Source organism: Protomyctophum parallelum (genome assembly GCF_964188405.1).
Source record: "Protomyctophum parallelum genome assembly, chromosome: 13".
NCBI lineage: Eukaryota > Metazoa > Chordata > Actinopteri > Myctophiformes > Myctophidae > Protomyctophum > Protomyctophum parallelum.
This window is the reverse complement of record NC_139708.1, coordinates 27,263,871-27,278,870: the sequence shown is the minus strand read 5'-3', so window position 1 is coordinate 27,278,870 and position 15,000 is coordinate 27,263,871. Positions and strand designations below refer to the sequence as shown.

Genomic DNA, 15,000 nt, shown 5'->3' with positions numbered 1-15,000 from the left:
GGTCAACACTTATGATATGCTATTGCATTCTTCCAACTAAAGATTTAAATATTAATCTGGCAGCTCCGAAAATAGCAGAAGATGTAATGCAGTAAATGACATGGCACGGACTGGCTCAGAAAATCTCCCTGCATCATTATATCAAAACCAGGCCTATACTGAATGTAGGCAATTGAATTCCATTACTTTTGTTTCAATCAACTGAACTAGACCAATAAAATAGTAGGCTAGTATTTATGTTTTTCGTTAATAATAATACTGCTAATTATTATTGAACGGTAAGTACGCTGGTATGTACGCTATGGTACACTATAAGCTTGTATATCTGTTTATTTTAAGCATGCCGCCGCATTCTGTCCGAATCTCGTGTGTGTGTGTGTGTGTGTGTGTGTGTGTGTGTGTCGCACGCGTGCGTGCGTGCGAACTTCATGACAGTGGTGCAGCATTACATTGTATTTTGATTTGAAATAAATAATGATGAATAGATGTCTATACTGTTGCTTGTGTGTGTGTTATGCTATAGGGTTAGCTGGAACACACGCCCTGTATGATCTGTGGTGCGCATCTACAAGCTCCAAGTGTTGCGTCCACATGCAGCGCGTTGTGAGCTTGCAGATAGTCGGTGCCCCACTATAGAGAGATGGTAGGGTAGTGCCCAAGCCTATTCCTATATGATCTGTGGCTATATTAAAGGCCTTTTATATGTGATCTCACATAATGTGCGAGTCAGAGCTAACGTTACTCAATGATCATTTGCCGACTGATTGATATCACAGCACAGCGTGTGCTGAGAGAGAGAGAGAGAGAGAGAGAGAGGGAGGGGGGGGGGGGATGTGCTCCGTTCATTGGCTCTATATAGGCCGTGCGAGACAGGATTATTTTAAATAAATATGTCTCTGTCTCTGCGTCTCTAGAGCTATAACATATATAGCACACATGTGCACACATGTGTGCTATATATATGTTATAGCTGTGCTGTGATATCAATCAGTCGGCAAATGATCATTGAGTAACGTTAGCTCTGACTCGCACATTATGTGAGATCACATATAAAAGGCCTTTAATATAGCCACAGATCATATAGGAATAGGCTTGGGCACTACCCTACCATCTCTCTATAGTGGGGCACCGACTATCTGCAAGCTCACAACGCGCTGCATGTGGACGCAACACTTGGAGCTTGTAGATGCGCACCACAGATCATACAGGGCGTGTGTTCCAGCTAACCCTATAGCATAACACACACACAAGCAACAGTATAGACATCTATTCATCATTATTTATTTCAAATCAAAATACAATGTAATGCTGCACCACTGTCATGAAGTTCGCACGCACGCACGCGTGCGACACACACACACACACACACACACACACACACACACACACACACACACACGAGATTCTGACAGAATGCGGCGGCATGCTTAAAATAAACAGATATACAAGCTTATAGTGTACCATAGCGTACATACCAGCGTACTTACCGTTCAATAATAATTAGCAGTATTATTATTAACGAAAAACATAAATACTAGCCTACTATTTTATTGGTCTAGTTCAGTTGATTGAAACAAAAGTAATGGAATTCAATTGCCTACATTCAGTATAGGCCTGGTTTTGATATAATGATGCAGGGAGATTTTCTGAGCCAGTCCGTGCCATGTCATTTACTGCATTACATCTTCTGCTATTTTCGGAGCTGCCAGATTCATATTTAAATCTTTAGTTGGAAGAATGCAATAGCATATCATAAGTGTTGACCATAATGGGACGGTTGGAACCAAATGAACCCCCGACGGCCGGCGCTATTCAGCTATAAGGCCTATAAACGATATGGCCATACAAATATGGTTATGTGGTGGTCTGTGACATGTCTGCGTGCGTGCGTGAAAGACAGACAGAATATGACGCAATGACATGTCAAATTGTCAATTGTAGATCAGCTGCTTGTTATTAAAGTAGGCTAATATGAAGGCAGCGTCTCCGCAAACGTGGACACCCGTGGCCCCCCTTGATCCCCAAGGGTCTACGGGGACCCGTACCGCCCGGGGGTCCCCGGACCCGTTTGGGCGGCCCGTCAGGTGGTTTTCGAGCTTGTGGATCTGTAAAGTAAAGTTAGTAACTAATCAGAAGCAAACGTTAAACGTTTGACAAGCAATATGCAAAATACAACTATAGTTGTATTTTGAATATTGCTTGTCAAACGTTTAAGGCTTATAGCCTATTTAATCTGATTGGTATAGCTCTGCATGGTTGCTGCTTCTGATACTAACTTTACTAGACCAATTTAAAATAGTATTAGATGTTTTTCGTTAATAATAATTTATTATTTATTTCAAATCAAAATACAATGTAATGCACCACTGTCACGAAGTTCGCACGCACGCACGCACACACACACACACACACACACACACACACACACACACACACACACACACACACACACACACACACACACACACACACACACACACACACACACACACACACACACACAGACCCCCGTGGACTACCGTGATCCCCAGGGGTCCACAGACGCGGGTCGGGCCATCCCGTATGTAGGAGCTGGTAGATCTGCTATTTTCGGTGGGCAGGTGACAGCTCTGGAACGCAGGGTCGCCTGGGGACGGCGAAGGGCTCCACGGAACCGGACCGGCAAGGTGCACGCGGTGGTGCCAGGCCCGGGCGCGTGGGCCGTTCCCCGGGCACGATGCGCGCGGAAAAAGGCCTGCTGGAACCCCAGAGAACCACTCAGGCTCGCCTGGAGACGGCGGAGAGCTCCACGGAATCGGACCGGCGAGGCGCACGTCGCAAACGGGTAGATATAGCCGCGACGAGTCCCATTCTGCCGCGACGAGTCCAGCTCACGCCACAACGGATTCTTTACGCTGCAACGAATTACCTATTAGTCGCAAACGGGTAGATATAGCCGCGACGAGTCCCGTTCTGCCGCGACGGAAAATAATAGTCAACCTATTACGTCGCAAACGGGTAGATATAGCCACGACGAGTCCCGTTCTGCCGGGACGAATTGATATTTACGCCAGAACGTACTCGAATATACGTCGCGACGGAAAATTATAGGTCGCAACCTACGTCGTCCGTCGTGAATGGATTTCGCTCCACCTGTCTACTTTATCCAAAAAGTCTTAAAAACGTTTTTGAAATTTTTAGTGGTGCTGTTGGGCTGTCTGTACTGTACTGTACTGTACTGTACTGTACTGTACTGTACTGTACTGTACTGTACTGTACTGTACTGTACTGTACTGTACTGTACTGCACTGCACTGCACTGCACTGTGCTGTGTAAAACTCAGTAAAACTCAGCTTCCCATCATGCACCTGTGCGCAGTGTGAAGCTCAACAGCGCCACTTTGTCACCTGTTGGTGGTATTCTAGACAGACAGGCAGGCTACGTACATTTGGCGGTGACGTTGTATCCCCCTAGTGGAGACTGATGTCCTTCCACGGTGTCGAAGCCAGCGGACACTAGGACCACGTCTGGACTGAACTGCTGGGCTATGGGCATCACCACCGTCCTGGATGCGCACACACGCGCACACACGCGCACGCGCACGCGCACACACACACACACACACACACACACACACACACACACACACACACACACACACACACACACAAACACTCTTACATTTTGTAACCAGCGATCATATCATGTATAAAAATTAGGCGCAAATCAAGCTTGTTTTGATCCAAAAAGACGAATCTGAGATATTAAAAAGTCATCATTTTATGATTAGCCTGAAATATAGTGTGTGTGTGTGTGTGTGTGTGCACTGTGTGTGTGCACTGTGTGTGTGTGTGTGCGTGTGTGTGCATGTGTGTTACCTGAAAGCAGTGAGATACTCCACGTCACCCATAGGGGGCTCCATTCCTCCTGTCCACGCAATGTTGACGTTGAAGCCAACCCCAGGGCCCGCCCCCACCTGGAGACACACACACACACACACACACACACACACACACACACACACACACACACACACACACACACACACACACACACACTCATTGGTTAAAACCAACCCCAGGGCCCGCCCCCACCTGGAGACACACACACTCATTGGTTAAAACCAACCCCAGGGCCCGCCCCCATCTAGAGACACACACACTCATTAGATTAGATTAGATTCAATTTATTGTCACTGCACATGGTATACAAATACTTTGACAATGAAATGAAGAGTGGCGTCTAGCCAGAGTGCAATACAGTAATGCAGTAAATGAGAGAATAAATGCAGAAAATGTACAGTATGTACAGTAATGTATACAGAATAATAAATAGATACATATATTACATAGAATAAATAGTAATGAATACGATGGTAGAACCAAGCATAATCTGGATAAGTATATGATAAGAAATAACTGTACAATGCAAGTAATGCATGTATAGCATGTATGCAGCATGCACACCCACCCCACACAGACTCATTGGTTAAAACCAACCAAAGGTCCCGCCCCCACCTAGACACACACACACACCTACCAGGTTTCCTGGAAAGGTCTGTTATCATCCCCCCGAACCCTCCAAACTGGGGTCCCATAGGGATCTGTACTTGGTCCCCTCCTTTTCTCACTGTACACTAAATCCCTTGGCTCTATCATCTCTGCTCACAATATATCCTATCACTGCTACGCCGATGACACACAACTGTTTCTATCCTTCCCCCCCCTCTGCCACTCAGGTGGAAGAGTGCATCACCACATGCCTGGCTGACATCTCACAGTGGATGTCCTCCAACCACCTCAAACTGAACCCAGACAAGACTGAGCTTCTCTTCTTCCCAGCTAAGTCCTGCTCTATGCGGGAGCTAACTATTTCCGTAGACAACGCCCTGGTAACGTCTGTCCCAACAGCCAGGAATCTTGGTGTTGTCCTGGACAGTCAGCTCTCGTTCAAAACTCACATCACAGCTGTCACTCGATCCTGTAGGTTCACACTCTATAACATACGACGAATTAGACCGTTCCTCACCCAGGAATCAGCCCAGCTCCTAATCCAGTCTTGTCAAAACTCGACTATTGTAACTCCCTCCTTACTGGCCTACCAGCATGTGCACTTAAGCGTCTCCAGCTGATCCAAAATGCCGCAGCTCGCTTGGTCTTCAACCAGCCAAAATTCTCACATGTCTCCCCCCTGCTCCGCTCCCTCCACTGGCTCCCGGTCGCTGCCCCGCACAGAATACAAAACTCTGATGCTGGCATTCAAAGCAACCAAAGGTATGGCTCCCCCATATCTTGCAAGTATGATCGAACCCTACAAACCCTCCCATGCACTCAGATCAGTCAACGCAGGGAAGCTGGAGGTACCCTCACTAAAAACGCCGGGACAACGCTCCACACGTCCCAAACTCTTCTCCCTTCTGGCTCCAAAACTGTGGAATGCACTTCCCATTGCAGTCAGAACTGCAGCATCACTCCCAATCTTCCGCCATAGTCTGAAAACCCACCTTTTCAGACTCCATCATGGCCCATAGCACTTACCCCACCCCCTTAGATAGCATTTCTGTAGACTTAGATAGCATTTGATACAGACTTATAGCATGTTATGTAGACAGCACTATAATTGCATTGTATGTAGTCATAGCACGTCATAGTACATATGTATAGCATAGTAGAATAGATGTATAGTTTATATGTATAGCTTCATTATATAGATATTCCACTGTTACTTTCTTAGCTTACGCATGTTTCTTGATAAATGTTTTTATGTTTATTTTTTGTTCTTGCTTAATGTAAGTCGCTCTGGATTAAGAGCGTCTGCTAAATGCCTAAATTGTAAATTGTACACACACACACACACACACACACACACACACACACACACACACACACACACACACACACACACACATTGGTTAACTAATTTGCTGCCCCTAGTGGTAGCATGCTGGTACTGCCCGTCCAGGCCCACTCTATGGAGCCTGTTGTCCTTCCGGGTTAAACAGGAAGGTGGGGGCCTTCCAACCAAGGGGCCAGCTAGGCACTCCAATGTTGAAGCGCTGGGCCCTAGTGGTAAGAGGAAGGACTGCAGGTGGACCCGTGGATTCATGACGAGGAAACCCCGTGCAGCTTGGGGCTTTAACATTGAGCGCTCGGTTGCATTTCCACATTGGACCACCAAAATGTGGTGGTCCAATGCGGAAATGCGCCCAAAAAGGCGGAAATAGACGGTCCTGCCGGTCGCTTCAAAACGCCACTGAGCAACTTCCACTGACAAGAATAGCGGAGGGGGCGGAGCTTCGCGCCAGTTCAGTCTCTATCCTTTTAATACTCTATGGGGCCTTCCAACACAGCCCCAAACACAAACACAGCTCAGAACACGTCGCAGTGCATCACGTTTTGAGCTTGTAGGTCGGCTATCTTTGCTATGTGTGTACGTGCGTGTGTATAGTGGGTGTGTGTGTGTACGTGCGTGTACCTCTTCAGGCGCTCCGCTGCCGGGGAAGAAGGTCCCGTCGTCCCATCGATGTAATGACATGTAGAGAACAGAGGGGTCGCTGTAGAACGCCTGCTGGGTCCCGTTACCATGGTGGATGTCCTGAGGACACAGTTACCGTGACAACCATTACCCTATACAATACAGTTACCATGACAAACGATATATCGGATCTGTGGTCTAAAACTCACCGATACGCAGATCCGATTAAAAAAAGCAACACACACACAGAGAGAGAGAGACGCGTTAGAGAGAGAGAGAGAGAGAGAGAGAGAGAGAGAGAGAGAGAGAGAGATGCTAGAGAGAAGCGTTAGAGAGAGAGAGAGAGAGAGAGAGAGTAGAGAGAGAGTAGAGAGAGAGAGAGAGAGAGAGAGACGCGTTAGAGAGAGAGAGAGAGAGTAGAAAGAGAGGAGAGAGAGAGTGACGCATTAGAGAGAGAGAGAAGCGTTAGAGAGAGAGAGAGAGAGAGAGAGAGACGCTAGAGAGAAGCGTTAGAGAGAGAGAGAGTAGAGAGAGAGTAGAGAGAGAGAGAGAGAGAGAGAGAGAGTGACGCGTTAGAGAGAGAGAGTAGAGAGAGAGCTTAGTCTCCTCCTCAATGGTTTTACTAACCTTTTGTCTCAAATTCACCAGCAAAAAAGATTAGTGTGCCCTTGCTCTCAAACTTGTGTGCGTGCATGCGTGCGTGCGTGAACTCACCCAGTCTAAGACGAGGATTTTGCCGACACCCAGTTTCTGTTGCAGCAGTTTGGCACTGATGGCAACCGAGTTGAAAAAACAAAAACCCCTGAAAACACGCACACAAACACACACACACACACACACACACACACACACACACACACACACACACACACACACACACACACACACACACACACACACACACCATTTGTCATTTGACAAATGCTAGTGTTCCCGTTGTCTCAACGGGAGTTATGAGTGGTTATTTAAAAGTACATGCCCATATACACAATGACCCAGAATGCTTTGCTTCGTTACTCACATGGCCGTGGACTCTTCAGCGTGATGACCTGGAGGACGCACCACTGCAAAGCCGTTCTACACACACACACACACACACACACACACACACACACACACACACACACACACACACACACACACACACACACACACACACACACACACACACACACACACACACACACACACACACACACACACACACACACACACACACACACACACACACACACACACACACACACACACACACACTTTTTAGCGACTTACAGTAAGCAAAAACAACACATGGACACAGTTTTAGTTGAGTGAATCTAAAGTTGATGGATGCTGAAAATAGCAGGTCTACAAGCTGATATTACATCAATACATGTAAAGATCCTTAGTTGTGGTGAATGGCTTGAATACTTTGCTCTGTTTGTAATGAACGCATGGAATACGGATGTGTATATTACAGGAAACTCCCGTTTAACTTCCCAACAAACTCCAGTAAACTCCCGAATTGTACCATCACACCTGTATATTACCGTATATTAACTGTATATGCTGCTAAACTGGAAGTCTACGGGCAAAATACAGTGACCATGAATTGCCCGTTAACTCCTCTTTTCACGCAGTGGAATAATATCAAAGGATTAAACAGATCTCTAAATCAACCCATTTATAGGACTGAGACCAGATTCTACTAAATGTCTATTATTGTGAAAGTTATTTCTGAAAAACCAGGTGTTTCCATACCAGTGGTTCTCACACTATTTCATGTCAACAACCCCCAACATTAGGGTTGTGTACTGTGTGTGTGTGTGTGTGTGTGTGTGTGTGTGTGTGTGTGTGTGTGTGTCACCTTGAGCTCCCCAGACGCCACCTTGAAGGTCAACTCGATGACACACCCCACCGCCATCCTCACGCTGGCTGACGAGTGCATGTCGTTCCACACCGTGTCACTGTCCACGCCCATCCCCCCACAGGGGAGGAGCATGTGACTGACAGGACCTGGAACCAATGAATGGATGAATGAAAAACTTTATTCTGAACATAACAAGTCAAAACATTTAAATAAGTGCAATATAGAAAACAAAAATAATATTCCCGAAGTATAAACAACAACAAACAAAAAAACAAGCCTCACTGGCCGCAAGTATAATTTCTTTCTTCTTTTATTTTTATTTTTACTTTTGTATGTTCAGAAAGGAGTAGGTTGAAGTAAAAAAACCTATATAACCCTACCCCTTTATAACTTATTTCAGCGTCATCGCTACACACAGACAGACAGACAGTACCCTTTAGTAGAGGGTAAATGTACTGCTTTTAGAGTCAGAGTCAATGAGATATCTCAACTGTTGTCATTTTAATTGTGATTGTAAATAATGAATGCATGGGATCCGAACGGAAACAAGACCGCAAGTTCTTTCTTCTGTTCACACGCACGCACGCACGCATGCATTCACACACGAACACACACACACACACACACACACACGCACGCACACACGTACCTAGGATCTTCTTGTGGTCCAGTTTGTGCCGGTTCAGAGGGCTGGTTCCAAACATCAGCGTGTGAAGCTCAGAGTGAACGGTCTGGATCTCATCTAGGGTGGCCTTACGACCCGAGATCCTCTACGCACACACGCGCACGCACACACACACGCACACACATAGATCATTGGCTATCCTACACTATGACGTCATCATATTGTAGATTAGCTCATTGGCTATGCTACACTATGACGTCATCATATTGTATGATATATATATATATATACATATATATATATATATACATATATATATATATATGTATATATATATGTATACATATATACATATATATATATATATATATATATATATATATATATATATATATATATATATATACATATATGTATATATATCCCAATTAATTTAATTAATTAATTAATTATTATTTAAAAAAGAAAATCCAAAACCTCATCATTGATGTTCATTGCAATGCCATTGGTCATGATATTTGCATATAAATACCCCCTCATAGTGATGTCATAGTGATGTCATACCTCACAGCGAGTCAGCAGCCCAGTCTCCTGGAGGCGGGACCAGATGCTCTGAATTCTCCCAGCATGCTCGGGGTGGATGTGGGCGTCGCCGCAAACGCACGCGTGTTTCATCATCAGACTGTCATAGACCACACCTGGAAGCACACGCACACGATAGATCATTGGCTATGCTACACCATGATGTCATCATATTGTATGAGAGCTCATTGGCTATGCTACACATGACTCAGTGAGTGGACCAATAGAATGCCTGTTCAGTGGGTGGTTTGAGGCACGGGGCAGCCAGCCTAGTGGTCCGGTCACCTCTGTCTGTCTGTCTCCCTCCCTCCCTCGCTCCCTCCCTCCCTCTGTCTCTCTCTCTCTCCCCCGTGTAAGCGGGTGTCTCTCTACCTACCTGTGGTGAACAGGTGTTTGTTGACAGTGGTTGCCGTGGGAGACGAGCGAGCTCTTCCCAGAGGTCTGTGCGGTGCCACGCCCGTTGAATGATGCTGCAAAGCATGATGGGAAATACACATTTTATACACAAATCAACATTTTAGGTCAGTTGTTTTCACCCAGTGGTCTGGGGACCACCAGTGGTCCTTGAGGGGGTAAAATGAAACCAAATGGACCCTTACGAGAACATGTGAGGGTACCTACCCTAGGGGACACGGGAGAACATGTGAGGGTACCTACCCTAGGGGACACGGGGAGAACATGTGAGGGTACCTACCCTAGGGGACACGGGAGAACATGTGAGGGTACCTACCCTAGGGGACACGGGGAGAACATGTGAGGGTACCTACTCTAGGGGACACGGGAGAACATGTGAGGGTACCTACCCTAGGGGACACGGGGAGAACATGTGAGGGTACCTACCCTAGGGGACACGGGGAGAACATGTGAGGGTACCTACCCTAGGGGACACGGGGAGAACATGTGAGGGTACCTACCCTAGGGGACACGGGAGAACATGTGAGGGTACCTACCCTAGGGGACACGGGGAGAACATGTGAGGGTACCTACCCTAGGGGACACGGGAGAACATGTGAGGGTACCCTAGGGTGTCACCTAGGGCAGTGGTTCCCAAAGTGGGGTCCCGGGAGTTCCAGGGGTCCCCAGCTAAATGATAGTTTGGAACCAAATGGACCCGTATGGGTGTGTAATTGTAAATCTACAGTTTTAGTAGACTAAAATGTATTTTGGCGGGCCTTGATGCCGTCGTAATGGCTGATTTTACACTTGCTGAAAATAGCCGATCTACAAGCTCACAACGCGTCGCAGCGCAACGTGTTGTGAGCTTGTGGATCTGCTATTTTCAGCATGCAACCAAGTGTAAAATGAATCTCTTGTCCATTAGTCTCATTTTAGTCTAGTTTAGTCTCTTCCTCCTCCTAGAGAACGTACCTGTATGGAGTATGGTCTTCCTCCTCCTCCTCCTCTTCCTCAGAGAGAACGTACCTGTATGGAGCATGGTCTTCCTCCTCCTCCTCTTCCTCCTCCTCCTCCTCCTCTTCCTCAGAGGGAACGTACCTGTATGGAGTAAGATCTTCCTCCTCCTCCTCCTCTTCCTCAGAGGGAACGTACCTGTATGGAGTAAGATCTTCCTCCTCCTCCTCCTCCTCCTCTTCCTCAGAGAGAACGTACCTGTATGGGGTATGGTCTTCCTCCCTCCTCCTCTTCCTCCTCCTCCTCATCCAGGTCGCTCTCCGTGCTCTCTCCCTTCACGTGCGCGCCCCTCACGTGCACACACTCCGAGGGAGGGGGCGTGGTGTCGCCCGAGGCCCCCTCGTTGTTCTGCAGCCTGATTGGTGGGAATGAGCAGAGGAGGCGGGGTCAAACTCACAGACCGACAGACGGACGGATTGATTGATTGATTACTTAACCCAACCTGTGCCAATGTCGAGATTTATCGCCAACGCAATTTCTATCGACACATGGAGATTCATCGGTTCCAGCTTTATTGTTTCACGAATCGTCTATTAACGCCGGTAACCGTACCTGTGAATAAGCCCCACCTCCAGGCCGTCCTCCTGCATGTCATTGGTCTCCGTTAGCTCCTCCTCCGTCTCCTCTGGGTGAGTGGGAGGGGCCATTACAAGCTCCGCCCCCTTCGACAGAATCTGACGGAAGGACAGACACGACAGACACGTCAGTCAGAGAGAACGCTCCACGCGTCCTAGACTCTTCTCCCTTCTCTAAAACGCCCTGGACAACGCTCCACACGTCCCAGACTCTTCTCCCTTCTCTAAAACACCCTGGACAACGCTCCACACGTCCCAGACTATTCTCCCTTCTCTAAAACGCCCTGGACAACGCTCCACACGTCCCAGACTCTTCTCCCTTCTCTAAAACGCCCTGGACAACGCTCCACGCGTCCCAGACTCTTCTCCCTTCTCTAAAACGCCCTGGACAACGCTCCACACGTCCCAGACTCTTCTCCCTTCTCTAAAACACCCTGGACAACGCTCCACACGTCCCAGACTCTTCTCCCTTCTCTAAAACGCCCTGGACAACGCTCCACGCATCCCAGACTCTTCTCCCTTCTCTAAAACACCCTGGACAACGCTCCACGCATCCCAGACTCTTCTCCCTTCTCTAAAACGCCCTGGACAACGCTCCACACTTCCCAGACTCTTCTCCAATCTCTAAAACACCATGGACAACACTCCACACGTCCCAGACTCTTCTCCCTTCTCTAAAACACCCTGGACAACGCTCCACACGTCCCAGACTCTTCTCCCTTCTCTAAAACGCCCTGGACAACGCTCCACGCGTCCCAGACTCTTCTCCCTTCTCTAAAACGCCCTGGACAACGCTCCACACGTCCCAGACTCTTCTCCCTTCTCTAAAACACCCTGGACAACGCTCCGCACGTCCCAGACTCTTCTCCCTTCTCTAAAACGCCCTGGACAACGCTCCACGCGTCCCAGACTCTTCTCCCTTCTCTAAAACACCCTGGACAACGCTCGACACGTCCCAGACTCTTCTCCCTTCTCTAAAACACCCTGGACATCGCTCCACACTTCCCAGACTCTTCTCCCTTCTCTAAAACACCCTGGACAATGCTCCACACGTCCCAGACTCTTCTCCCTTCTCTAAAACGCCCTGGACAACGCTCCACGCATCCCAGACTCTTCTCCCTTCTCTAAAACACCCTGGACAGCGCTCCACACGTCCCAGACTCTTCTCCCTTCTCTAAAACACCCTGGACAACGCTCCACGCGTCCCAGACTCTTCTCCCTTCTCTAAAACGCCCTGGACAACGCTCCACACGTCCCAGACTCTTCTCCCTTCTCTAAAACACCCTGGACAACGCTCCGCACATCCCAGACTCTTCTCCCTTCTCTAAAACGCCCTGGACAACGCTCCACGCGTCCCAGACTCTTCTCCCTTCTCTAAAACACCCTGGACAACGCTCCACACGTCCCAGACTCTTCTCCCTTCTCTAAAACACCCTGGACAACGCTCCACACTTCCCAGACTCTTCTCCAATCTCTAAAACACCCTGGACAACGCTCCACACGTCCCAGACTCTTCTCCCTTCTCTAAAACACCCTGGACAACGCTCCACACGTCCCAGACTCTTCTCCCTTCTCTAAAACGCCCTGGACAACGCTCCACGCGTCCCAGACTCTTCTCCCTTCTCTAAAACGCCCTGGACAACGCTCCACACGTCCCAGACTCTTCTCCCTTCTCTAAAACGCCCTGGACAACGCTCCACACGTCCCAGACTCTTCTCCCTTCTCTAAAACACCCTGGACAACGCTCCGCACGTCCCAGACTCTTCTCCCTTCTCTAAAACGCCCTGGACAACGCTCCACGCGTCCCAGACTCTTCTCCCTTCTCTAAAACACCCTGGACAACGCTCCACACGTCCCAGACTCTTCTCCCTTCTCTAAAACACCCTGGACATCGCTCCACACTTCCCAGACTCTTCTCCCTTCTCTAAAACACCCTGGACAACGCTCCACACGTCCCAGACTCTTCTCCCTTCTCTAAAACGCCCTGGACAACGCTCCACGCATCCCAGACTCTTCTCCCTTCTCTAAAACACCCTGGACAGCGCTCCACACGTCCCAGACTCTTCTCCCTTCTCTAAAACACCCTGGACAACGCTCCACGCGTCCCAGACTCTTCTCCCTTCTCTAAAACGCCCTGGACAACGCTCCACACGTCCCAGACTCTTCTCCCTTCTCTAAAACACCCTGGACAACGCTCCGCACATCCCAGACTCTTCTCCCTTCTCTAAAACGCCCTGGACAACGCTCCACGCGTCCCAGACTCTTCTCCCTTCTCTAAAACACCCTGGACAACACTCCACACGTCCCAGACTCTTCTCCCTTCTCTAAAACACCCTGGACAACGCTCCACACTTCCCAGACTCTTCTCCAATCTCTAAAACACCCTGGACAACGCTCCACACGTCCCAGACTCTTCTCCCTTCTCTAAAACACCCTGGACAACGCTCCACACGTCCCAGACTCTTCTCCCTTCTCTAAAACGCCCTGGACAACGCTCCACGCGTCCCAGACTCTTCTCCCTTCTCTAAAACGCCCTGGACAACGCTCCACACGTCCCAGACTCTTCTCCCTTCTCTAAAACACCCTGGACAACGCTCCGCACGTCCCAGACTCTTCTCCCTTCTCTAAAACGCCCTGCACAACGCTCCACGCGTCCCAGACTCTTCTCCCTTCTCTAAAACACCCTGGACAACGCTCCACACGTCCCAGACTCTTCTCCCTTCTCTAAAACACCCTGGACATCGCTCCACACTTCCCAGACTCTTCTCCCTTCTCTAAAACACCCTGGACAACGCTCCACACGTCCCAGACTCTTCTCCCTTCTCTAAAACGCCCTGGACAACGCTCCACGCATCCCAGACTCTTCTCCCTTCTCTAAAACACCCTAGACAGCGCTCCACGCGTCCCAGACTCTTCTCCCTTCTCTAAAACACCCTGGACAACGCTCCACGCGTCCCAGACTCTTCTCCCTTCTCTAAAACGCCCTGGACAAAGCTCCACAAGTCCCAGACTCTTCTCCCTTCTCTAAAACACCCTGGACAACGCTCCACACGTCCCAGACTCTTCTCCCTTCTCTAAAACGCCCTGGACAACGCTCCACGCGTCCCAGACTCTTCTCCCTTCTCTAAAACACCCTGGACAACGCTCCACGCGTCCCAGACTCTTCTCCCTTCTCTAAAACGCCCTGGACAACGCTCCACGCGTCCCAGACTCTTCTCCCTTCTCTAAAACGCCCTGGACAACGCTCCACACGTCCCAGACTCTTCTCCCTTCTCTAAAACGCCCTGGACAACGCTCCACACGCCCCAGACTCTTCTCCCTTCTCTAAAACACCCTGGACAATGCTCCACATGTGCGTGCGTGCGTGCGTGTGTGTGTGTGTGTGCGTGCGTTACCTGGTAGTGCCGGTGGGTGCGGGGCGTCTGGGGAAGTGGTGCACTCTGGGTACGGGACAGCGGGCGGTGCCGGGGGAGCTTGACCGAGCGGACCACCCCTCCCCCTCCTGC

The 15,000-nt window shown here is 48.9% G+C and overlaps 1 protein-coding gene across 1 annotated transcript in view; it reads right to left on the bottom strand.

The window, feature by feature from the left end:
• hdac5 (histone deacetylase 5) overlaps positions 1 to 15,000 on the bottom strand; it is a 43,982-nt gene that overhangs the window by 6,212 nt on the left and 22,770 nt on the right. Inside the window, exons 13-24 of the mRNA XM_083780418.1 lie at positions 14,890 to 15,000; positions 11,472 to 11,593; positions 11,118 to 11,274; positions 9,886 to 9,979; positions 9,492 to 9,625; positions 8,952 to 9,072; positions 8,300 to 8,448; positions 7,475 to 7,530; positions 7,168 to 7,255; positions 6,454 to 6,573; positions 3,858 to 3,955; positions 3,426 to 3,544 (exon numbers count right to left, since the gene is read on the bottom strand). The exon at positions 14,890 to 15,000 is cut by the window's right edge and continues 41 nt beyond it. Of these exons, the coding sequence (XP_083636544.1) occupies positions 3,426 to 3,544; positions 3,858 to 3,955; positions 6,454 to 6,573; positions 7,168 to 7,255; positions 7,475 to 7,530; positions 8,300 to 8,448; positions 8,952 to 9,072; positions 9,492 to 9,625; positions 9,886 to 9,979; positions 11,118 to 11,274; positions 11,472 to 11,593; positions 14,890 to 15,000 (1,369 nt within the window). The remainder of the gene's footprint in view (positions 1 to 3,425; positions 3,545 to 3,857; positions 3,956 to 6,453; positions 6,574 to 7,167; positions 7,256 to 7,474; positions 7,531 to 8,299; positions 8,449 to 8,951; positions 9,073 to 9,491; positions 9,626 to 9,885; positions 9,980 to 11,117; positions 11,275 to 11,471; positions 11,594 to 14,889) is intronic.